Here is a 26,509-nt window from a genome sequence, read left to right as displayed (position 1 = left end):
GATGTCCTGACACCCCGATGTCCCGCCCCCCGATGTCCCGCCCCCCGATCTCCCGATGTCCCACCCCCGATCTCCCGTCCCCTGATCTCCCGATGTCACGAGCCCCGCCCACCGATGTCCCTGGCCCCGCCCCCCCGATGTCCCGAGCCCCGCCCCCCGCCCTCCCGCTCTCCGGAGCCCCGCCCTCCCGAGCTGGCTTCAAGACCGCCGATTGCGGCTGTGAGAGACGGCCGGCGGGCCCGGTTGCCGGGGTAACCCTTCCCGCTCTCCAAGCCCCGCCCGAGATCCGCACTCCCGAGAGCCCCGCCCCCTCGCCCGAGCCAAGCGGGGAACAGAGAGAGACGCCGCGTCTCAGCTGCTCCTGCTGCGCGCGCACCCTGTGTATGTTCCGTGACCCTCGTGGCTGACGCCGTTGCCCCGGGTAACTTGACGGGGGGTGCTGGGGGGGGAGCTTAGCAGAAGCCGTGGGACAATTACCTAGCTCGGGCGTGGCTGGGCAGGAGAGGCCCAGGCTTTCAGGCCTAGGTTCTGAGGCCTTACAAAAGCAGGGAAAGGTAGGAAAAAGAATCTTCAGGTTAGAGAAAATATTTACAAATGAATGAAGTTTTTTTAAAAACAATTTAATAAAAGCAATTTTTTTTTGCTGGAAATGTAGGTTTGAAAAGAAAAACGCAGAAAGTGGGAAAAAGAATGGAATCAAGATGGCGGCGACTCACCTCGGTTCAGAACGATAAGGCCCGCCCACACACGCACCGATTGGTCGACCGTCAGGTCACCGAAGCGTAGCATTGGTCAATCGTCCCGTCACTCGACTGTAGGAGGGCCCGCCTGCACGCGCCAGGAACCCGGCGTACGATTGGTCGACCTCGAGGTCACTCTATTGCTAATGAGCGGATAATGAGATGCTAATGAGCGGAATTTTGAATGTTTTTTGGATACCGTGGGCGCAATTTTTGTCCGGCCGAAATGTAAATATGCTTACGACCGTTTTGGAATGGTACGCTTTCTTTTGATGTAACGCACGCGTAGGTACGCTCTATAACTTTCGAGCGCATAGCCGGACAGACGCACACCGAAGGACAGACAGACAGACAGACAGACAGACTATCCGTTTATTTTACATATACTAGCTGGAGTGCCCGGCGGTGCCGAGGCTTTTTCGAGGGCATGTTATTGTTGGAAGAGAGAGAGAGTGCGACTGGGAGGAAGAGAGAGAGCGACTGGGGGGAAGAGAGAGAGCTACTGGGGGGAAGAGAGCGAGCGACTGGGGGGAAGAGAGAGAGTGACTGGGGGGGAAGAGAGAGAGTGACTGGGGGGGAAGAGAGAGCGACTGGGGGGAAGAGAGAGAGCGACTGGGGGGAATAGGGGGGGAAAGACAGGGGGGAGGGGGGGAAGGGGAGGGGGGAGAGGGAGGGGGAGGGGGAAGGGGAGGGGGGAGGGGGGAAGGGGAGGGGGGGGAGGGGGAAGGGAGGGGGAGGGGGGAAGGAGAGGGGGAAGGGGGGGGGAAGGGGAGGGGAGAAGGGAGGGGGGAGGGGAGGGGAGGGAGGGGGAGGGAGAGGGGGAGGGGGAGTGGGAGGGGAATGGGGAGAGTCCCCGAGCCCCCTGATCCCCGAGGCTCGCCCCCCCACCCCCCCTGAACTCCCGAGCCCCCTGATCCCCACCCCCCCCGAGGCTCACCCCCCCCCCGAACTCCCCGAGGGTTGCCCCCCCCCAACCCCAACACCCCAACGCACCCACCACCGCACCCCCCCCACCAACCCCCCCCAACCCCCCCACCAACCCCAAACCCCTCCACCCCAACCCCCCCCCCACCAACCCCCCCCACCCCAACCCCTCCCCACCCCAACCACCCCCCACCCCAAACCCCCCCCACCCCCCACCCCCCCCACCAAGCACCGAACTCCGGAGGCCCGATCTTCCGAGCACCCCCCCCCCACCAAGCACCGAACTCCGGAGGCCCGATCTTCCGAGCACCGGCCCCCCGCCCTCCGGAGCCCCGCCCTCCCGAGCTGGCTTCAAGACCACCGATTGCGGCTGTGAGACGGCCGGCGGGCCCGCTTGCCGGGGTAACCCTTCCCGCTCACCAAGCCCCGGCCGAGATCCGCACTCCCGAGAGCCCCGCCCCCCCCCCGCCCGAGCCGAGCGGGGAACAGAGAGAGACGCCACGTCTCAGCTGCTCCTGCTGCGCGCGCACCCTGACCCTCGTGGCTGACGCTGTTGCCCCGGGTAACGTGACACCGGGGCGGGCGGAGGGGGGCGGGTGAGGAGCTTAGCAGATGCCGTGGGACAATTACCTAGCTCATGCCTGGCTGGGCAAGAAAGGCCCAGGCTTTCAGGCCTAACAAAAACGGGGAAAGGTAGGAAAAAGAATCTTCAGGTTAGAGAAAATATTTACAAATGAATGAAGTTTTTTTTAAAACAATGTAATAAAAGCAATTTTATTTTGCTGGAAATGTATATTTGAAAAGAAAGACGCAGAAAGCAGGAGAAAGAATGGAAGCAAGATGGCGGCTACTCACCTCAGTTCAGAACGATAAGGCCCGCCCACACACACACCGATTGGTCGACCGTCAGGTCACCAAAGCGTAGGATTGGTCAATCGTCCCGTCACTCGACCGTAGGAGGGCCCGGCCACACGCGCCAGCAACCCGGCGTACGATTGGTCGACCTCGAGGTCACTCTGTCGCTAATGAGCGGATAATGAGATGCTAATGAGCGGAATGTTGAAGGTTTTTCGGATACCGCGGGCGCGATTTTTGCCCGGCCGAAACGTAAATACGCTTAAGGCCGTTTTGGAAAGGTAAGCTTTCTTTTGATGTAACGCACGCGTAGGTACGCTCTATAACTTTCGAGCGCATAGCCAGACAGATGCACACGTGAGGACAGACAGAAGGACAGACAGACAGAAAGAAGCATCCGTTTATATATCTATATATATATATAGACTAGCTGGAGTGCCCGGCGGTGCCGAGGCTTTTTCGAGGGCATGTTGTTGTTGGAAGAGAGAGAGAGAGCGACTGGGGGGGCGGGATGAGAGAGAGAGAGCGACTGGGGGGGGGGAAGAGAGAGAGCGACTGGGGGGGGGAAAGAGAGAGAACGACTGGGGGGGAAGAGAGAGCGACTGGAGGGGAAGAGAGAGAGCGACGGGGGGGAAGAGAGAGAGCGACTGGGGGGAAGGGGGGAAGAAGGGAGGTGGTGGAAGGGGGAGGAGGGAGGGAGAGGGGGAGGGGGGGAGGAGGAGAGGGGGAGTCCCCGAGCCCCGCCCCCGATGTCCCGCCCCCCGATCTCCCTTCCCCCGATGTCCCGCCCCCGATCTCCCGATGTCCCACCCCCCGATCTCCCGTCCCCCGATCTCCCAATGTCCCGCCCCCCGATCTCCCGATGTCCCGCCCCGCGATCTCCCGATGTCCCGCCCCGCGATCTCCCGCTGTCCCGCCCCCCGATCTCCCGATGTCCCGCCCCCCGATCTCCCGATGTCCCGCCCCCCGATGTCCCGCCCCGCGATCTCCCGATGTCCCACCCCCCGATCTCCCGATGTCCCGCCCCCCGATCTCCCGTCCCCCGATCTCCCGATGTTGCGAGCTCCGCCCCCGATGTCCCAAGCCCCGATGTCCCGAGCCCCGCCCCCCGCCCTCCCGAGCACCGGCCTCTCGCTCTCTGGAGCCCCGCTCTCCCGCTCTCCGGAGCCCCGCCCTCCCAAGCTGGCTTCGAGACCACCGATTGCGGCTGTGAGAGACGGCCGGCTGGCCCGGTTGCCGGGTAACCCTTCCCGCTCTCCAAGCCCCGCCCGAGGTCCGTGCCAGGAACCCGGTGTACGATTGGTTGACTTCGAGGTCACTCTATTGCTAATGAGCGGATAATGAGATGCTAATGAGCGGAATTTTGAACGTTTTTTGTATACCGCGGGCGCAATTTTTGTCCGGCCGAAACGTAAATACGCTTACGACCGTTTTAGAATAGTAAGCTTTCATTTGATGTAACACACGTGTAGGTACGCTCTATAACTTTCGAGTGCATAGCCGGACAGACACACACCGAAGGACAGACAGACAGATAGACAGACAGATAGACAGACAGACAGACCGACAGATGTATCCTTTTATATATATAGATAGATAAGAAGATAGATAGATAGAAGAGAAGAAGAGATAGAAGATAGAAGAAGATAAGAAGATAATAAGATAATGAACTAGTGGTAGGAAGTGACTAGAGCACATATGGGGAATTTAGCCTCTGAGGTATGAAAGTCATGTGGGTCACAAATCCAATGAACAATTTTCCAAATTCTGATCTTCAATTCCCATTGTGAGAACTCTGTACCGGAAGCACATAATCTTAAAATTTATCCCAATAGATTGAAATAAGAGCATCTATAATTAATCAACTACCCTTCAGAAAAGCAATTTCTGAAGTAATCTTGACAGTTTCTGATGTATGTATTAGGGGAGACTTTCAACTGTCTCCTGCCTGAAAACTGGGCGCCCGACAGTTGAGGATCTGGTGTGGAACTTATGCATCTATTTTACCCACCTGGTATCATCTTTCAGGTAGGCCTTTAACGGCCGGCCAGCACTCCCACCCAAAGCAGGCGGGAGGCTGTTCAGATATGCAGATCGGACTCCTGCACATGGTGTAGGGCCACAATTGAAATGGTTGTGCATGCACAGCACATGCCAGTCCCATTTCTCCAAGAGTTGTGAAGCCTAACTGGCGGTCCTTAAAAGGCTTAAAGGGATGACTGGCGGCCTCTCCCAAAAGGCAATTAAAAAAAAAAGATTTCTGTGGGGCCACTAAAATCTTTCGGCCCCCCATGAGCCGTTCCGCCCCCCACACCACGAGCCGTTCTGGCCCCCTCACCACAGCCATTCTGGCCCCCTCACCACGAGCCGTTCTGGCCCCCTCACCACGAGCCGTTCTGGCCCCCTCACCACGAGCCGTTCTGGCTCCCTCACCATGAACCGTTCTGGCTCCCTCACCACGAGCCGTTCTGGCTCCCTCACCACGAACCGTTCTGGCTCCCTCACCACGAGCTGTTCTGGCTTCCTCACCACGAACCATTCTGGCTCCCTCACCACGAGCCGTTCTGGCTCCCTCACCATGAGCCGTTCTGGCTCCCTCACCACGAACCGTTCTGGCTCCCTCACCACGAGCCGTTCTGGCTTCCTCACCACGAACCATTCTGGCTCCCTCACCACGAGCTGTTCTGGCTCCCTCACCACGAGCCGTTCTGGCCCCCCTCACCACGAGCCGTTCTGGCCCCCTCACCACGAACCGTTCTGGCTCCCTCACCACGAGCCGTTCTGGCTCCCTCACCACGAGCCGTTCTGGCCCCCCTCACCACAAGCCGTTCTGGCTCCCTCACCACGAACCGTTCTGGCTCCCTCACCACGAGCCGTTCTGGCCCCTCACCACGAACCGTTCTGGCTCCCTCACCACGAGCCGTTCTGGCTCCCTCACCACAAGCCGTTCTGGCCCCCTCACCACGAACTGTTCTGGCTCCCTCACCACGAACCGTTCTGGCTCCCTCACCACGAGCCGTTCTGGCTCCCTCACCACGAACCGTTCTGGCCCCCTTACCACGAACCGTTCTGGCTGCCTCACCACGAGCTGTTCTGGCTCCCTCACCACGAGCCGTTCTGGCTCCCTCACCACGAGCCGTTCTGGCTCCCTCACCATGAGCCGCTCTGGCCCCCCTCACCACGAGCCGTTCTGGCCCCCTCACTACGAGCCGTTCTGGCCCCCTCACCACGAGCCATTCTGGCCCCCTCACCACGAGCCATTCTGGCTCCCCCCTGTCCGAACCATTCTGGCTCCCACACCTCCCCCCATCTGTCGGCTGCGTGCAGTCACTGCCGTAGGAAAGCGCGAGTTACCGCGGGCACAGAGAAATGGTGACTTTCAAAATGTGAAAGCTGAAAGTCTCCCCCGGTCAATCGTCACAGAATCATTTCCAGATTGGTGAACCTGTCAGGCTGACTGCAACATTGAGTGGTTTTTGTGAGGAAATGTACCAGAATTTTGCAAAGAACTCCTGAACTTGAGCAAACTGCAGTTTTTAACTGTTTAGATCTCAAATTGATATTTCAGCAAAACCATTTTGGATTAGAGATTTCCAGACAAATTTAATGATATTACATTCAGTAATACAGATACAGTGGAAAAACACGTAACACAGAATAATTATGGGAATCCTCCGGGTAAGAGCATTGTGTGTGACTATTTCACACAAAAACCTCTGTACAAAGAAACAAACGGGTTCTTTTACCAAGAAGGTAGCTTGTGATTTTGGTTCTACCCTCGATCTTTCTCTCAGGTTCAGCACCACAAATACCTCCCGTAAGCAAACCGCAAACCCCATCTAGGGTGTGGCTTTAACTACCCTGTATCAAGGTGCATGTAGTGAACCCAGGGATCGAACAGAAAACCCTTGCAATTGTATTCCTGCCTTTGGTAGGTGGAGGAATAAAACTTCTACCAGACTATGCCTTAGACCAGGGGTTCTCAACCTTTTTGCTTCTGAGGCCCCCCTCCCAAGTTATAAAAATTGCACTTACACCCTGTAACAAACACAAGTATTTTTTTCTGTATAAAAATTAGTTATACAATCAAACATATATATTTATTACGATAGCAAAATACTGCAGATGTTGGAAATCCGAAATAACAACAGAAAATGCTGGAAAAACTCAGCAGGTCAGGCAACATCCGTGGAGAGAAATTTGAGTTGATGTTTCGGGTCGAACCCTTCTTCAAAACTTATTATTTTTGTTTTACTTACTTAATGTGAAACCTGTTGCTGGTGCTGAGCAATAATTCTGTCAAGACATGGAGGTATCTCAGACAAAAATGAGTAAAAAGTGGGAAATGATTAACCAAAAAGTCAAAAAATGTATGCAGAGACCAAGTCCGAAATGGGAAATGGTTAATCAAAAAGCAGGGAAATGATAAACCAAAACATGCAGAAATTAGTAAAAGGGGGATTAAAAAAAAAAATTGTTCCTGGGATGTGGGCGTCGCTGGCAAGACCAGCATTTATTGCCCATCCCTAATTGCCCTTGAGTAGGTGGTGGTGAGCCGCCTTCTTGAACCGCTGAAGTCCGTGTGGTGAAGGTACTCCCAGTGCTGTTACGGAGGGAGTTCCAGGAATTTGACCCAGAGACAATGAAGGAATGGCGATATAACTTGGAGGGGAACTTGCAGGTAATGGTGTTCCCATGCGCCTGCTGCCCTTCTTCTAGGTGGTAGAGGTCGCGGGTTTGGGAGGTGCTGTCGAAGAAGCCGCGGTGACTTGCTGCAGTGCATCTTGTAGATGGTACACACTGCAGCCACGTTGCGCCTGTGATGAAGGGAGTAAATGTTTAAGGTGGTGGATGGGGTGCCGATCAAGCGGGCTGCTTTGTCCTGTATGGTGTTGAGTTTCTTGAGTGTTATTGGAGCTGCACTCATCTAGGCAAGTGGAGAGTATTCCATCACACTCCTGACTTGTGCCTTGTAGATGGTGGAAAGGAGTCAGGAAGTGAGGCACTCGCCGCCGAATACCCAGCCTCTGACCTGCTCTTGTTGCCACAGTATTTATGTGGCTGGTCCAGTTGACCTTCTGGGCAATGGTGACCCCCAGGATGTTGATGGTGGGGGATTTGGCAGTGGTAATGCCGTTAAATGTCAAGTGGCGGTGGTTAAACTCTCTCTTGTTGGAGATAGTTATTGCCTGGCACTTGTGTGGCACGAATGTTACTTGCCACTTATCAGCCCAAACCTGAATGTTGTCCAGGTCTTGTTGCATGCGGGCATGGATTGCTTCATTATCTGAGGAATTGTGAATGACACTGAACACTGTGCAGTCATCAGCGAACATCCCCATTTCTGACCTTATGTTGGAGGGAAGGTCATTGATGAAGCAGCTGAAGATGGTTAGGCCTAGGACACTGCCCTGAGGAACTCCTGCAGCGATGTCCTGGGGCTGTGATGATTGAGCTCCAACCACCACAACCATCTACCTTTGTGTTAGGTATGACTCCAGCCATTGGAGAGTTTTCCCCGATTCCCATTGACTTCAGTTTTATTAGGGTTCCTTGATGCCACACTCGGTCAATTACTGCCTTGATGCCAAGGGCAGTCACTTTCATCTCACCTCTGGTATTCAGCTCCTTTGTCCATGTTTGGACCAAGGCTGTAATGAGGTCAGGAGCCGAGTCGTCCAGGCAGAACCCAAACTGGGCATCAGTGAGCAGGTTATTGGTGAGTAAGTGCCACTTGATAGCACTGTCGATGACACCTTCCATCACTTTGCTGATGATTGAGAGTAGACTGATGGGGCGGTAATTGGCTGGATTGGATTTGTCCTGCTTTTTGTGGACAGGACATACCTGGGCAGTTTTCCACATTGTCGGATAGATGCCAGTGTTGTAGCTGTACTGAAACAGCTTGGCTAGAGGCGCGGCTAGTTCTGGAGCACAAGTCTTCAGCACGGCATCTGAATGGTTAACCAAAAGCCGAAAATAATTTTCAGAGACTAAGGCCACAAAATTTGGCTCCTTAGGGCCTGCTGTTTCTGCGCTACGACTGTCGTTTTGATTCCAAAATGTCACCTGCAGGGCGCGCACGCTTCTGGTGAGCGTGCGCTGGAAGTATGCAAAGTATGCAGATCATGACGTCAATCAGCTGCCATTTTGGAGCTCAGTGCTCCAGCTAAAGCCCACTCTTAACCTCGCACAGCTGAACACGCGTTCAGCAGCAGGAAGGAATCATCAACAACTTACAGGTGAGTTGCATACAGTAGAGTTGATTTCTACTGGCTGTTGCTGAGTTTGTAGAAGTATTTGGTGGTTTGTAGAGTTAGTTAAAGTTGCTAACATCTACAGGGAGTGGTGTGGAAGGAACTCAAGGACTTTGTCCTGATTTCAGGCTTCCCCATGGTGTGGGGTGCCATTGACCATACACACGTCGCTATGCAGACGCCGCATGTAAACTCTGAGATGCAACCAAAATGGATTCCACTCCCTCAATGTCCAGCAGGTGGTGCGACCATACTCAGCGCATAATGCAGGTGAATGCCCGGTATCCTGGCAGCAGTCATGATGCCTTCATTTTGCAGCAGTCTGCTGTCCCATCTGCATTTGAGCCACCACCAAATCAGAGGGTGGCTGCTAAGCGACAAAGGGCTATCCATTAACAACATGGCTCATGACTCAGGTGCACAACCCACGCACACACATTCTTACAACGAAAGCCATGCTGCCACACAAAATATCATCGAGCAGACTGTGTTAAAACAATGCTTCCGCTGCCTGGATGACTCTGGAGCAGCCCTACAGTACTCGGCAGAGCGGGTGTCGAGATACGTGGTGGTCTGCTGCTACCAGCTATATGGTAACCAGCTAAGGAGGAGGAGGAACAGGAGGAGGAGGGAAAGAAAGAAAGGAAGGAGGCATCCTGGACAGCCCTTTTCTGGCTGGGCTGTCCATGACCGACTTGTCTGGCTGTGATACCAGTATACACAACCCCAATTTCTCATTCACCAACAGTCCCACACCTTACCTTCCCTCTGTTACTGACCATCACAATGTCCTCTTGACCACAATGCTACAATAAAAGCCACCACAAACAAACATTCCACACCAAATTTATAAATCAAACCATGCCATATTGCTTACAAACATCAACTAATCACCCTTGTGCATTCCCTTCCGTGTGCCTTTGCCTGTCCTAGTGCTCTTACGCAGTGCTACCCCAGTGGCTGCAGCATGGCTGGTGGAAGGCTGCTGACTTTCAGTGGGGGAGACTGCAGATGGCCTCGGAAGATGACCTCAAGTAGTTCTGGGCTTAGAAGGCATTGGCTTCAGACTGCACTATCTTGGTCTGGGCATCAGCAGTCTGGGCTGGCTAGCTGACAGACAACAGCAAGGGCACTGGTGGAGTGGCAGTGGTGGGAGGACAAATGTTGTTATCCTGAGAGAGGACAGCTGGTTCGTGCTCCACAGAGCCACTGCCACTATTGGCAGACAGATTGCTGGACTGCTGTGATACCCTGCAAGCCCCTTTGAACACTGGTAACTGCAGCCACGATGGCAGCAAGCTGACCTTGCATGACAGAAATCTGAGCTTGCACTGCAGCACCTAGACGTTGGGTGGCTTCTGCTTGTGCCGCAATGGAAGCTGAGACATCGGCCATCAGAAGCTGCATCACAGTTGGGTCCACAAGTGTTCTAATGGAGTTGGCCACCACTTCCATGCTGGAAATCATGAGCTCCAAGCTCTGCGCAAAGCCCTGTGCCAAGTTGGTGCTGGACTCCTCAATGCTCCTTGACATTGCACACAGACTCTCCACCTGCCAATGCACCAAGCATTTAATTGTGCATACCCGTCAGCCTTATTCTGTCGCCTGCCCCATCGAGTGCCCATCTGAGTCCTCTGCAGCAGAACTAGTGTAAGACCTGAGCTGGCACTTGGCTACAGGCCACTCGTGCCCGGTGTCTCACCATGTGCAGATCCTGCCTCTGAACTATCCTCTAAATTATATGCAGTGTCAGTATCTGAGCTGGTGGCTGCGAATGTGAAATCAAGTGATGGTGTTGTGTCTTCATCATGACTGCCTTCTTCCTCTCTGCCTGTTGCTCTTCCACCGCTGCCTGACCAGGTTGTTGTTCTTGAAAGGAGAAAGGCACAATGGTAGTGTTGCGGTCGGGGAGGGGAGAAAGTAAAAGGTGCATGCTTACACCATCTGCATTTAAATCAAAAGATATTGTGGAATGAGGTGGAAGTGGGATGTGAGAAGAAGGATTTGGTATGAGGGCCGTTCCAATGCTGGCAACCACCATCTCCTTCATCAGGGTAAGGCCATGTAGCCATGCGTGTCTCCCGCCAATTAGCTCCTGCTTCCTCTGGTTATGCGCCAACTTGTCCTGCAAGAGAGAGGTAAGTGTGTCTGTGAGTGCGGTGCAATATGTTTAGGTGATGTGCCTGTCATGGTTGAATAGCTGACAGTATGTGCAAGCTGTGAGATGTGGGTGTGAGGCTTGCAGCAGTACTAAATGTGTGTGAGGGTGAGTGCTTCTCCCAAACCCGCGACCTCTACCACCTAGAAGGACAGGGCAGCGGGCGCATGGGAACACCATCACCTGCAAGTTCCACTCCAAATCACACACCATCCTGACTTTGAAATATATCGCCGTTCTTTCATAGCCGCTGGGTCAAAATCCTGGAACTCCCTCCCTAACAGCACTGTGGGAGTACCCTCACCAAACGGACAGCAGTGGTTCAAGAAGGCAGCTCACTGCCACCTTCTCAGGGCAATTAGGGATGGGCAATAAATGCTGGCCTTGACATTGACGCCCACATCCCATGAACGATTTAAAAAATGTGAGTTATGAGCCGTGATTGATAGAGATTGTTGGTAGGTGACTACGTATAGGTAGCTCCAATGAAGTTTGCCTCTAGTTCTGGAGCAATCTGAAGTGAAAGTGCAGTCTGGCAGTGCGAAACAGGGACTCCACAGAAGCCCAACACTGCAGCCAGCGGACTCGGATCTCGGGTCATCCTCTACAGAGGATGCTGGATGAATATTGGCACTGAAGAGCATCTTGGAAGATCTGAGACGAATGGCAAAGACCATGGCGACGTCCAATACTATCATCTGTGCCAAATCTGAGAAGGATTCAACACGGAGTCGAGTAGCAGCTGCAAGAACATCTGCATTAGTCCTGTCCTCCCTAACAGTGAAACTGGCAGAAGTGTATGGAGAGATGCTTCCAAGAGCTTTGGGATGCCATCTCTCAAGGTGTGCAGGATCCAACTGCCACAATTAAATTCCCCTCCTGATCAGTGGGGAGTGAGCTTAGAATGCAGCACAACTGGTGAGGCAAGGGTCCATCCTCGTAATGCTGTCCTCATTCCTGATAACAGCACAGATGAGCTTTCCAGGCAGCTCCCTTAGATTCCTGCTTATATAGCGACAGGACCAGGCTGCCTCAACACCTGCATTAGCGATGTAGAATGTATCATAGGAAAATATTCAGCCCCTTGAGTCTGTTCCGTCATTCAATTAGATCATGGCTGATCTGTATCTCAACTCCATTTACCCTTGATACTCTTACCTAACAAATATCTATCGATTTCAGTCTTGAAAATTCAATTGACTCCCAATATCCACAGCCTTTTAGGGGAGAGAGTTCCATTACCCTTTGTGTGGAAAAAATGCTTCCTTACATCAGAACTGCCTAGCTCTAATTTTAAGATTGTGCCCCCTTGTTCAGGATTCCCCCACAGAGGAAACCGTTTCTACCCTCCCGTTGGTGCCCAAAACACAATACTCTAGATGATCAAGGCTCTGTACAACTGAAGCATCACTCCTGCCTTTGCCAAGATTAAGGCCAACATGTCATTGGCCTTTTTGATGGTTTTTTGTACCTGTCCACTGGCTTTTAGGGGGGACTTTTAATGTAGAACAGTGCGTGGGTTTAGGTGCGGGTGGGGGTTAAAGTGGGCGAAAATGTAAGCATGTTGAGAAAACGGCTCCAACGCACCAACTCCCACCTTCAACTCGGGTGCATTGGGCTGGTTGTGCGCAATCCCCTTGGGAGAGGTGGGTTAGCGATTTGAATATGCTAATCGCTCATTGCAGTGATATTTTAACCCAGTTTCAAACTTAACTGTGTATCCATGGGTTTCCCGGGTTTCCTGAAACTCACCAGTGTAAGCAAGTCGTGAACACACCGGCAATTCAAGGGGCGTATTAAAACTTATGCAAATACTCCAATACGTACTCAGTGTTCATAGCTGCTTTCTTACCTAATAGTGGGAAAGGGTTTGTTCACAGTACCTTTGCTGAGAATTTACTTTTTACACTTAAGTGGTTTTCAGAATCAGATCAGGATGGGTGGCGCTTTGGCTGCCTTAGATTGGACCTCGGATGAGCAGTAGTATGACCACCAACAGCACCAGCTTGTTGTTGAGGGACCTGCAGCAGGACAGCACAGAGGGCAGTAGCGGAGGGATGCAGCTCGCAATAGGCACTACCCGTGACACAGGGTGTACAGACAGAGGCTGAGTTTCCTTGACATGTTGGAACAATGTTTTCGGAATAAAAACAGAAAATGCTGGAAATACTCAGCAGGTCAGGCAGCATCTGTAGAGAGAGAAACAGAGTTAACGTTTCAGGTTGATGACCCTTCGACAGAACTGGAAAAAGTTGGAGATGTAAGATGAACAAGGTAAAAGAGACAAATGGAAATCCCGTCGGAGAGAAGAGCAGAACTTCTTCAAGGTGGGCATTCGTAGAAGAGAAGTAGCAAGTCGGAGGCTCAGGTTCTCGCAACAGGTGGTGGCAGACATCTGTAGTCTCTAAGAAGACCTGATCCCTGCTGGACCTGGTGGCCAGGCTTACCAGTGGCTGTGGAAGTCACCACCGCTCTTAACTTTTTTGCCTCCAGATCCTTCCAGGGCTCTGTTGGAGACATATCCAGGATCTCCCAGATGGGGGCCCACAATTGCGTAAGACAGGTGATTGATGGCTTGTTTGTCAGGGCTCGCAATTATGTCAACTTCGTCTGTGATGATGCCAGTCAGAATGAGTGGGCGCTTGGGTTTGTGGCTCTGGCTGGCTTCACATAGGTGCAGAGCATCATCGACTGCACACCTGTGGCAATCCGGGCGTCCCCAGATCAACCAGGAGTATTTGTAAACTGCAAGGGTTTCCACTCCATCAATGTGCAGTTGGTGTGCAATCACAGAAATATAATTCTGCAGGTGTGCGCCAGATTCCAGGAGAGCTGCTATGATGCTTTTGTCCTGCGGCTGTCCACCCTCCCTGACATCTTTTGACTTGCAAGCACACTTAAGGGATGGCTGTGAAGAGCCAAGGGAAACCCTTCAGGCTGATGACACCTGAGAAACCCAACCGATGAAGCCGAACAGCGCTACAGTGAAAGCCATATGACCATTAGATGTGTCATTGAGCAAGTGATTGGCATGCTCAAGATACGCTTCAGGTGCCTGCACAGATCTGGATTACGCACCAGCTAATGTGTCCAGAATGGTCATGTGCTGCACTCTGCACAACATTGCGCACACATTGTCCGTAGACAAATCCGAGGAGGCAGTAGATGACTACGCCAATGTAGAACCAGCTGCTCACATTGCTGCCAGGGTTGCCCTTATTAATGTCAACTACATGCAACAGCCACTCTTCCCCCATCCCACCAATGACAATGACAGAAAGAAGCCCTACAAACAAACAAGCACCCCTTGCACATCCCTGCATTGGTCACCGTCAATTAATGTCTTTTCATTCATCATCAAGCAACTGAAAGATGACTAACCAGCAACCAAGAATAAGCAACATGGGAAAATTGTGCAAAGTAATAAATGGACCCCTACATCTCTTTGTTCCTCCACAGTTCCTGGTTTGTCACCAATTGGAAAATATTCTTTCTTAGATCCAGAGTGGATGACCTCAGTTTAGCCAACTTACTTAGTCTGTCATAGGATCATTTTAATCCTGCAAAATCCAGGCATGCAGACAGGCAAAATTGCCCATGGGACTTAATCGCTGAGGTCTCACTCTGTTCCCGCAGGTTCCAATTTTAACCTCTTTTGAGCAGGCAGGAATGATACCTGCCAGGAGCTAGTGGTGTCCTTCTTTAAATGTACAAATTGGGCTCCAATGACATCATTGGGGCAATTACAACAGGAGTTCTGCATGGGGAAGCTGTTGTGGCTTTCCTGCCAGGCTGAACTATTGGGAAGAGAAGTCGGGGCCTGAAGAGGCCCAAAAAGGTAAGTTTTCTTTACTTTTTTTGAGATGAGGAACCAATATGAAGAATCAGAGAGGAGAAACAAGGTGCACAAAGGGCTGGGAGAGACAAATAGCATTAGAATAAAGAGTAGTTCAGAAATAGGGATCAGACAGCAGTGAACTACAATGCAGACTAAGGCAGGTTTAGAGTGCATGGGGGAAAAATTTGGTTGATTTGCACCTCCGCTAATGGGGCGCAAAGCAACTAGCGCCCGAGCGCGGTTATGTTTGCGCTGCTCGCGAAATTGACCAGACATTTTGCAGCGGCGTTAAACACTACCGCCACAATCTCCTGCGCCTGCAGATCGTGACGGCAGTCGAGCGTTCAACGCCCCAGTAACGCCCCGGACCAGATATTGAGTCGCGCCCCCTGCCTTAGCGCCTGCTGCTAGGGATAACAGGTAGAGTGGAATGTTTTCAAGTTGGGAAGGGGCTGGGGGAGCGCTATTTAAAGGTGGGCGCTTCCTGCCTTTTCTTGTTGGCAAAATGTTTGGTTTTAATGCTGTCCTAAGGAGTTTTGGCCCTCAGCACCACTTTTGAGGTTGCTAAGTGCTGGGCTCTTTCCCTGGGCCTATCCATCAGTGCTTCCACACAATTGCTTTTGAGGTCACTCCAGGCTGAGATTCAAGGCTGCAATGAGCAAGGTGTGGCTGACCAGCAAGATGGCCCCTCCCCTTTAAGAACTGGATGGCGCCAGTGTGTCTGACTTCCATGGTAATTGGCATCGCCTGAGTTTCGTTAGCGTTCTGAAGTAGCGCCTCGCTCCCTGGCATTTGCGCCTTAAGAGAGGTGTGTAGCACTTGATTTAGCGCTCAAATCACCTTCTGGGGCAATAGAGGCGAATTTTGCAGTTGGAGGCGATAATTAGCGCCCGGCCGATATTAGCGTCCCAAAATGGGCGATACCAAATTTCTCCCCCCATGTGTGTAAATGCACGGAGCACGGTAAATAAGGTTGGTGAACTGCAGCAACAAGTTGCCACATGGGATTATGATATAGTAGCAATAACAGAGAACTGGCTCAAACAAGGGCAGGAATGGGCACTTAATATTCCTGGCTACATTGTATTCAGTAAAAATACAAAAGGAGGGGGCGGTGGCAGTATTGATCAAAGATAGTGTTACAGCACTGGAGAGGGATGATGTGCTTGAGGGTTCTATGGCAGAATCTATTTTTGTAGAGTTAAGGAACAGAAGTGGAGCTATTACGCTGCTGAGTGTTTACTGTAGGCCACCAAATAATGGGTAGGAGCTAGAGGAGCTAATTTGCTGGGAAATTTCAGAAAGATGCAACAACAATAGAGCAGTGATAATGGGGGACTTCAATTATTCTAATATAGACTGGAAAAATAACAGTGTTAAGGGCAAAGAGGGGGAGGAGTTCCTGAAACGTGTACTGGAGAACTTTCTTGATCAGTATGTTTCTAGCCCAACAAGGAAGGAAGCAGTGCTGGAACTAGTTCTGGGGAATGAAGTTAGGCAAGTGTAGCATGTTTCAGTGGGAGAGCATTTGGGAAACAGCAATCACAATATCATTAGGTTTAGAATAGTTATGGAAAAGGACAAGGTACAAGGAGAGCTAATTTCAGTGACCCAAGTGGATTGAAATCAAAGATTGGCAGGTAAAACAGCAAATGAGCAATGGGAGGCCTTCAAAGATGAGATACTTAGGTACAGACTAGACACATTCCTGGATGACGAAAGGTACAGGTATTAAAATGAAACAGAAAAAGTAGGCTTATGATAAATAAAAACAGAAAATGCTACAAATACTCAACAGGTCAGGCAGCATCTGTGGGGAGAGAAATTGACCTGAGTATTTACAGCATTTTCTGTTTTTTATTATAGATTTCCAACATCCACAGTATTTTGCTTTTGGCTTATGATAAATGTCAGATTCATAATTCAGTAGAGAACCAAGCTGAATACAGAAAGTGCAGCGGTAAACTGAACAAGGAAATAAGAGGAACAAAGAGAGAGTATGAGAATAGATTAGTGGATAATATAACAGGGAACCCAAAAATCTTATATAAACATATAAATAGTAAAGGGGTAGTCAAAGGAAGGGTGGGGCTGATTAGGGACCAAAAAGGAGATCTTGTGGAGGCAGAGGGCATGGCTGAATGAGTATTTTGCATCTGTCTTCACAAAATAAGAGAATGATACCAATATTATAATAAAGGAGGAGGTAGTAGGGAAATTGGATAGGATAAAAATAGATAAAGAGGAGGTATTTAAAAGGTTGGCAGCGCTCAAAGTGGAAAAGTCACCCAGTCAGGATGGGATGCATCCCAGGTTGCTGAGAGCAGTAAGGGTGGAAGGCTCTGGGCACAATTTTCCAAACCTCCTTAGATATGGGAGTGGTGCCAGAGGACTGAAAGACTGTAAACGTTATGCCCCTGTTCAAAAAACGGGAGAGAGATAAACCAGGTAACTACAGTCCTCAGCTGGAGTATTGTGTCCAATTCTGGGCACCACACTTTAGGAAGAATGTCAAGGCCTTGGAGAGGGTGCAGAGGAGATTTACTAAAATGATACCAGGTGTGAGGGACTTCAGTTATGTGGAGAAGCTGAGGTTGTTCTCCTTACAGCAGAGAAGGTTAAGGGGAGATTTAATTGAGGTTTTCAAAATTATGTGGGGTTTTGATAGAGTAAATAGGGAGAAACTGTTTCCACTGGCAGGAGAGTCGGTAACCAGACGACACAGATTTAAGATAATTGGCAAAAGAAGCAGATGGAAGAAGAGGAGAAATGTTTTAACACAGCGAGTTATGATCTGGAATACACTGCCTGAAAGGGTGGTGGAAGCAGATTCATTTAACTTTCAAAGGGGAATTGGATAAATAATTGAAAAGGAAAACATTGCAACACTATGGGGAAATAGCAGGGGAGCGGGACTATTTTGATAACTCTTCACAGAGCTGGCACAGACACAATGGGCTGAACGGCCTCCTTCTGTGCTGTAAGATTTTATGATTCTGTGATCACCAGACTGAATGTGTAAACCTTTAAAGGGGCAGTGAACTCGAGAGTGATTTGTTTTTTATTTTGTGGATGCATATTGTATTTCATTCAAAGAACGAGTAAGACTATCGACGGTAAATATAATGCTTTCTGTTTGGAATTGCCACAGACTTCCTCAATGATTCCTACTAATATTTTTGTATTTCAGCTGATACCAACTAAGAAGGTTTGTAAGAACTCCAAGAGAGAAGCTAACATGCCAACTGTTAGTATGAATCCCCATGACATATCCGAAGTTTCATCAGTTCTATCATTGGCCAATACTTCATCAGTTGAGAAGATCAGATGTAAGAGTTTTCTCGAGATTCTGTAGTGAAACATGGGCGCATGAGCGAAAAAGAATGTCATCTAGTCACCTACAGATAGATTACAGTACAAAATATCCAGAGACTTTGTGAACTGATTAACATTGTAATTCAACAATTATATTTAATTAAGGTGAAGTGGTTATTTAGTCTTTTTAATTAGTCCCATTCCTGCCCAACTCCCCTCGCTCAGACTCTCCCATTCCTGCCCTCACTCTCCCCTCTCATTCTTCCATTCCTGCCCTCACTCTCCCCTCTCATTCTCCCATTCCTGCCCTCACTCTCCCCTCTCATTCTCCCATTCCTGCCCTCACTCTCCCCTCTCATTCTCCCATTCCTGCCCACCTCTCCTCTCAGTCTCTCCCATTCCTGCCCACCTGTCCTCTCTCAGTCTTTCCCACTCCTGCCCTCACTCTCCTCTCTCAGACTATCCCATTCCTGCCTCACTCTCCTCTCTCAGTCACTCCCATTCCTGCCTCACTCTCCTCTCTCAGACTCTCCCATTCCTGCCCTCACTCTCCTCTCTCAGACTCTCCCATTCCTGCCGTCACTCTCCCCTCTCAGACTCTCCCATTCCTGCCTCACTCTCCTCTCTCAGACTCTCCCATTCCTGTCCACCTCTCCTCTCCCAGACTCTCCCATTCCTGCCTCACTCTCCTCTCTCAGTCACTCCCATTCCTGCCCTCACTCTCCTCTCTCAGACTCTCCCATTCCTGCCTCACTCTCCTCTCTCAGACTCTCCCATTCCTGCCTCACTCTCCTCTCTCAGTCTCTCCGATTCCTGCCTCACTCTCCTCTCTCAGACTCTCCGATTCCTGCCCTCACTCTCCTCTCTCAGACTCTCCCATTCCTACCCTCACTCTCCTCTCTCAGACTCTCCCATTCCTGCCTCACTCTCCTCTCTCAGACTCTCCCATTCCTGCCTCACTCTCCTCTCTCAGTCTCTCCCATTCCTGCCCTCACTATCCTCTCTCAGTCACTCCCATTCCTGCCTCACTCTCCTCTCTCAGTCACTCCCATTCCTGCCCTCACTGTCCTCTCTCAGACTCTCCCATTCCTGCCTTACTCTCCTCTCTCAGACTCTCCCATTCCTGCCCTCACTCTCCTCTCTCAGACTCTCCCATTCCTGCCCTCACTCTCCTCTCTCAGTAACTCCCATTCCTGCCTCACTCTCCTCTCTCAGACTCTCCCATTTCTGCCTCACTCTCCTCTCTCATTCACTTCCATTCCTGCCCTCACTCTCCTCTCGCAGACTCTCCGATTCCTGCCCTCACTCTCCTCTCTCAGACGCTCCCATTCCTGCCCTCACTCTCCTCTCTCAGTCACTCCCATTCTTGCCTCACTCTCCTCTCTCAGACTCTCCCATTCCTGCCCTCACTCTCCTCTCTCAGACTCTCCCATTCCTGCCTCACTCTCCTCTCTCAGACTCTCCCATTCCTGCCCTCACTCTCCTCTCTCAGACTCTCCCATTCCTGCCTCACTCTCCTCTCTCAGTCACTCCCATTCCTGCCCTCACTCTCCTCTCTCAGTCACTCCCATTCCTGCCTCACTCTCCTCTCTCAGACTCTCCCATTCCTGCCGTCACTCTCCTCTCTCAGACTCTCCCATTCCTGCTCTCACTCTCCTCTATCAGCCTCTCCCATTCCTGCCCTCACTCTCCTCTCTCAGTCACTCCCATTCCTGCCCTCACTCTCCTCCCTCAGACTCTCCCATTCCTGCCCTCACTCTCCTCTCTCAGTCTCTCCCATTCCTGCCCTCATTCTCCTCTCTCAGTCTCTCCCATTCCTGCCCTCATTCTCCTCTCTCAGACTCTCCCATTCCTGCCCTCACTCTCCTCTCTGGGACTCTCCCATTCCTGCCCTCACTCTCCTCTCTGGGACTCTCCCATTCCTGCCCTCACTCTCCTCTCTCAGACTCTCCCATTCCTGCCCTCACTCTCCTCTCTCAGTCTCTCCCATTCCTGCCCTCACTCTCCTCTCTCAGTCTCTCCCATTCCTGCCCTCACTCTCCTCTCTCAGTCTCTCCCATTCCGGCCCTCACCCTCCTCCCTCAGTCTCTCCCATTCCTGCCCTCACTCCCCTCTCTCAGTCACTCCCATTCCTGCCGTCACTCTCCTCTCTCAATCTCTCCCATTCCTGCCCTCACTCTCCTCTCTCAGTCACTCCCATTCCTGCCTCACTCTCCTCTCCCAGACTCTCCCATTCATGCCCTCACTCTCCTCTCTCAGACTCTCCCATTCCCGCCCTCACTCTCCTCTCTCGGACTTTCCCATTCCTGCTCTCACTCTCCTCCTCAGTCTCTCTCATTCCTGCCCTCACTCTCCTCTCTCAGTCACTCCCATTCCTGTCCTCACTCTCCTCTCTCAGTCTCTCCCATTGCTGCCCTCACTCTCCTCTCTCAGACTCTCCCATTCCTGCCCTCACTCTCCTCTCTGGGACTCTCCCATTCCTGCCCTCACTCTCCTTTCTCAGAATCTCCCATTCCTGCCCTCACTCTCCTCTCTCAGACTCTCCCATTCCTGCCCTCACTCTCCTCTCTCAGTCTCTCCCATTCCTGCCCTCACTCTCCTCTCTGGGACTCTCCCATTCCTGCCTCACTCTCCTCTCTCAGACTCTCCCATTCCTGCCCTCACTCTCCTCTCTCAGACTCTCCCATTCCTGCCCTCACTCTCCTCTCTCAGACTCTCCCATTCCCGCCCTCACTCTCCTCTCTGGGACTCTCCCATTCCTGCCCTCACTCTCCTCTCTCAGACTCTCCCATTCCTGCCTCACTCTCCTCTCTCAGACTCTCCCATTCCTGCCCTCACTCTCCTCTCTCAGACTCTCCCATTCCTGCCCTCACTCTCCTCTCTCAGTCTCTCCCATTCCTGCCCTCACTCTCCTCTCTCAGTCTCTCCCATTCCTGCCCTCACTCTCCTCTCTCAGACTCTCCCATTCCTGCCTCACTCTACTCTCTCAGTCTCTCCCATTCCTGCCCTCACTCTCCTCTCTGGGACTCTCCCATTCCTGCCCTCACTCTCCTCCCTCAGACTCTCCCATTCCTGCCTCACTCTCCTCTCTCAGTCTCTCCCATTCCTGCCCTCACTCTCCTCTCTTAGTCTCTCCGATTCCTGCCCTCACTCTCCTCTCTCAGTCTCTCCCATTCCTCCCCTCACTCTCCTCTCTCAGACTCTCCCATTCCTGCCCTCACTCTCCTCTCTGGGACTCTCCCATTCCTGCCCTCACTCTCCTCTCTCAGACTCTCCCATTCCTGCCCTCACTCTCCTTTCTCAGTCTCTACCATTCCTGCCCTCACTCTCCTCTCTTAGACCTTCCTATTCCTGCCCTCACTCTCCTCTCTGGGACTCTCCCATTCCTGCCCTCACTCTCCTCTCTCAGTCTCTCCCATTCCTGCCCTCACTCTCCTCTCTCAGTCTCTCCCATTCCTGCCCTCACTCTCCTCTCTCAGACTCTCCCATTCCTGCCCTCACTCTCCTCTCTCAGTCTCTCCAATTCCTGCCCTCACTCTCCTCTCTCAGTCTCTCCCATTCCTGCCCTCACTCTCCTCTCTCAGACTATCCCATTCTTGCCTCACTCTTCTCTCTCAGACTCTCCCATTCCTGCCCTCACTCTCCTCTCTCAGACTCTCCCATTCCTGCCCTCACTCTCCTCCCTCAGTCTCTCCCATTCCTGCCCTCACTCTCCTCTCTCAGACTCTCTCATTCCTGCCCTCACTCTCCTCTCTCAGTCACTCCCATTCCTGCCTCACTCTGCTCTCTCAGACTCTCCCATTCCTGCCCTCACTTTCCTCTCTCAGACTCTCCCATTCCTGCCCTCACTCTCCTCTCTGGGACTCTCCCATTCCTGCCTCACTCTCCTCTCTCAGTCACTCCCATTCCTGCCCTCACTCTCCTCTCTCAGTCACTCCCATTCCTGCCCTCACTCTCCTCTCTCAGTCTCTCCCATTCCTGCCCTCACTCTCCTCTCTCAGACTCTCCCATTCCTGCCCTCACTCTCCTCTCTCAGACTCTCCCATTCCTGCCCTCACTCTCCTCTCTGGGACTCTCCCATTCCTGCCCTCACTCTCCTCTCTCAAACTCTCCCATTCCTGCCCTCACTCTCCTCTCTGTCTCTCCCATTCCTGCCCTCACTCTCCTCTCTCAGTCTCTCCCATTCCTGCCCTCACTCTCCTCTCTCAGTCTCTCCCATTCCTGCCCTCACCCTCCTCCCTCAGTCTCTCCCATTCCTGCCCTCACTCCCCTCTCTCAGTCACTCCCATTCCTGCTGTCACTCTCCCCTCTCAATCTCTCCCATTCCTGCCCTCACTCTCCTCTCTCAGTCACTCCCATTCCTGCCTCACTCTCCTCTCTGGGACTCTCCCATTCCTGCCTCACTCTCCTCTCCCAGACTCTCTCATTCCCGCCCTCACTCTCCTCTCTCGGACTTTCCCATTCCTGCTCTCACTCTCCTCCTCAGTCTCTCCCATTCCTGCCCTCACTCTCCTCTCTCAGTCTCTCCCATTGCTGCCCTCACTCTCCTCTCTCAGACTCCCCCATTCCTGCCCTCACTCTCCTCTCTGGGCCTCTCCCATTCCTGCCCTCACTCTCCTCTCTCAGACTCTCCCATTCCTGCCCTCACTCTCCTCTCTCAGACGCTCCCATTCCTGCCCTCACTCTCCTCTCTCAGTCTCTCCCATTCCTGCCCTCACTCTCCTCTCTGGGACTCTCCCATTCCTGCCTCACTCTCCTCTCTCAGACTCTCCCATTCCTGCCCTCACTCTCCTCTCTCAGACTCTCCCATTCCTGCCCTCACTCTCCTCTCTCAGACTCTCCCATTCCCGCCCTCACTCTCCTCTCTGGGACTCTCCCACTCCTGCCCTCACTCTCCTCTCTCAGACTCTCCCATTCCTGCCTCACTCTCCTCTCTCAGACTCTCCCATTCCTGCCCTCACTCTCCTCTCTGGGACTCTCCCATTCCTGCCCTCACTCTCCTCTCTCAGTCTCTCCCATTCCTGCCCTCACTCTCCTCCCTCAGACTCTCCCATTCCTGCCCTCACTCTCCTCTCTTAGTCTCTCCGATTCCTGCCCTCACTCTCCTCTCTCAGTCTCTCCCATTCCTCCCCTCACTCTCCTCTCTCAGACTCTCCCATTCCTGCCCTCACTCTCCTCTCTGGGACTCTCCCATTCCTGCCCTCACTCTCCTCTCTCAGACTCTCCCATTCCTGCCTCACTCTCCTCTCTCAGACTCTCCCATTCCTGCCCTCACTCTCCTTTCTCAGTCTCTCCCATTCCTGCCCTCACTCTCCTCTCTTAGACTTTCCTATTCCTGCCCTCACTCTCCTCTCTGGGACTCTCCCATTCCTGCCCTCACTCTCCTCTCTCAGTCTCTCCCATTCCTGCCCTCACTCTCCTCTCTCAGTCTCTCCCATTCCTGCCCTCACTCTCCTCTCTCAGACTCTCCCATTCCTGCCCTCACTCTCCTCTCTCAGTCTCTCCAATTCCTGCCCTCACTCTCCTCTCTCAGTCTCTCCCATTCCTGCCCTCACTCTCCTCTCTCAGACTATCCCATTCCTGCCTCACTCTTCTCTCTCAGACTCTCCCATTCCTGCCCTCACTCTCCTCTCTCAGACTCTCCCATTCCTGCCCTCACTCTCCTCCCTCAGTCTCTCCCATTCCTGCCCTCACTCTCCTCTCTCAGACTCTCTCATTCCTGCCCTCACTCTCCTCTCTCAGTCACTCCCATTCCTGCCTCACTCTCCTCTCTCAGTCACTCCCATTCCTGCCTCACTCTCCTCTCTCAGACTCTCCCATTCCTGCCCTCACTTTCCTCTCTCAGACTCTCCCATTCCTGCCCTCACTCTCCTCTCTGGGACTCTCCCATTCCTGCCTCACTCTCCTCTCTCAGACACTCCCATTCCTGCCTCACTCTCCTCTCTGGGACTCTCCCATTCCTGCCCTCACTCTCCTCTCTCAGTCTCTCCCATTCCTGCCCTCACTTTCCTCTCTCAGACTCTCCCATTCCTGCCCTCACTCTCCTCTCTGGGACTCTCCCATTCCTGCCTCACTCTCCTCTCTCAGACACTCCCATTCCTGCCTCACTCTCCTCTCTGGGACTCTCCCATTCCTGCCCTCACTCTCCTCTCTCAGTCTCTCCCATTCCTGCCCTCACTCTCCTCTCTCAGACTCTCCCATTCCTGCCCTCACTCTCCTCTCTCAGTCTCTCCCATTCCTGCCCTCACTCTCCTCTCTCAGACTCTCCCATTCCTGCCCTCACTCTCCTCTCTGGGACTCTCCCATTCCTGCCCTCACTCTCCTCTCTCAGACTCTCCCATTCCTGCCCTCACTCTCCTCTCTGGGACTCTCCCATTCCTGCCCTCACTCTCCTCTCTGGGACTCTCCCATTCCTGCGCTCACTCTCCTCTCTCAGACTCTCCCATTCCTGCCCTCACTCTCCTCTCTCAGACTCTCCCATTCCTGCCCTCACTCTCCTCTCTCAGTCTCTCCCATTCCTGCCCTCACTCTCCTCTCTTAGACTTTCCTATTCCTGCCCTCACTCTCCTCTCTCAGACTCTCCCATTGCTGCCCTCACTCTCCTCTCTCAGACGCCCCCATTCCTGCCCTCACTCTCCTCTCTCAGACTCTCCCATTCCTGCCCTCACTCTCCTCTCTCAGTCTCTCGCATTCCTGCTCATCTCTCCTCTCTCAGACTGACCTATGCCTGCCCTCGCCCCCCTCTCTCAGACTCACCTATGCCTGCCCTCGCCCTCCTCTCTCCGACTCTTGTATTCCTACCCTCGCCCTGCTCCCTCCTCTGAGACTCTCCCATTCCTGCCCTCACCCTCCTCTCTCAGGTTATGCCTCCCCTTATTCTGATCCCTACCTCTTGCCTTGTCATCCCACCACTTCTGCAATTAACACGATTGTAAAATAATCAGCAAAACGATTAACTTATTTCTCATAAAAGCTAATTGTGGCTAATTAAGAGCCATAGTATGGACATCAGGCGAGAACATGATGGGGCTCCTGCTTGTCATCATAAAGAATCTGAAAATATTCACTGTCTAATGTGCATAGTCAAATAATTTGTCATAGAATTACATAGAATATACAGCATAGAAACAGGCCATTCAGCCCATTCCGTCCATGCCAGCATTTATGTTCCACTCGAGCCTCCTCCCATCCTTTTTCATATAACTCTATCAGCATAACCCTCTATTCCCTTTTCCCTCATATGCTTAACTAGCCTTCCCTTAAATGCACCTGTACTATTTGCTTCAACCATTCCCTGTGGTAGTGCATTTCACATTCTCACCACTCTCTGGGTAAAGAGGTTTCTTCTGAATTCCCTATTGGATTTCTTGGTGACTATCTTATATTGATGGCGTCTAGTTTTGTTCTTCCCCACAAGTGGAAACACTCTCTCTTGTGTCTCTTCCATCAAATAATCGTAATTTTAAAGACCTCTATTAGGTCACCCCTCAGCCTTCCCTTATCAGGAGAAAAGAGCCCCAGCCTGTTCATCCTTTCCTGATAGGTATTACCTCGTATTTCTGGTATCATCTTTGTGAATCGTTTTTGCACCCTCTCCAGTGCCTCTATGTCCTTTTTATAATATGGCGACCAGAACTGTATGCACTACTCCAAGTGTGGTCTAACCAAGGTTCGATATACGTTTAGCATTACTTCTCTACTTTTCAATTCTATCACTCTAAAAATAAATCCTAGTGCTTGGTTTGCTTTTTTTATGGCCTTGTTAACCTGCGTATATACTGGATGGTGGTCAACACCCATAAAATACTTGAACAAAAGTGAGCAACTTCAGGAGAGGAAGCTGAAAAATTGTGGAAACATCTTTGCATTGCAGAATGCCTGAGTGGCCTAGTATGATCTTATTTGGGCTAAAAAATGTTTACTAGGCTATAAAATTAGAAGCAAAGACGTTCTCAGCACATGAAGAGGCCACCTGGCCCATCGTGCTCTTTGCTAGAGCAATCCAAAACCAATCGCACTGCCTTCTGCTATCCTCATAGCTGTATCTTTCCTCTGTTTCAAACACTTATCAACGTTCCCTTAAAAGATGCACAGATGCTTTATTCTGTGGCAAAGCTCTGACAACTTTTTGCAGAAATAAATTTTTCCTAACCTCACTTCACATTCTCAGTGACAATTTTAAATCAAATACCCCTCATCGCTGACCTGCCAACCAGAGGAAATAGTCCTTCCCTATTCACCTTATCAAAACCCTTCTATTAAATCTGGAAACAGTCCCAGTATCTCAAATCTCTCCTTATAATCATGACCTTGGTGAATCTATACTGTGCACTCTTTCTGTAATGAGTTGGTCAAAACCGCATATAGTACTCTGTGTTTGCTTTTACAAATTTATTATAATCCCTTTGCTCTGGTACTCTAT

General features: G+C 51.7%; 1 protein-coding gene across 1 annotated transcript in view; it reads left to right on the top strand.

Moving 5' to 3' along the window:
* The window catches only part of LOC147108459 (uncharacterized), a 777,120-nt gene that overhangs the window by 252,082 nt on the left and 498,529 nt on the right, over nucleotides 1-26,509 (top strand). The window contains exon 11 of the mRNA XM_086005101.1: nucleotides 17,963-18,101. Within this exon, the coding sequence (XP_085861227.1) occupies nucleotides 17,963-18,101 (139 nt within the window). The remainder of the gene's footprint in view (nucleotides 1-17,962; nucleotides 18,102-26,509) is intronic.

Source organism: Somniosus microcephalus, chromosome 13 (genome assembly GCF_052327205.1).
Source record: "Somniosus microcephalus isolate GS21.2 chromosome 13, FLI_Smic_1.0, whole genome shotgun sequence".
Classification (NCBI taxonomy): domain Eukaryota; kingdom Metazoa; phylum Chordata; class Chondrichthyes; order Squaliformes; family Somniosidae; genus Somniosus; species Somniosus microcephalus.
Note: the sequence above shows the minus strand (reverse complement) of the source record. Positions and strands in the feature narration are given on the sequence as shown.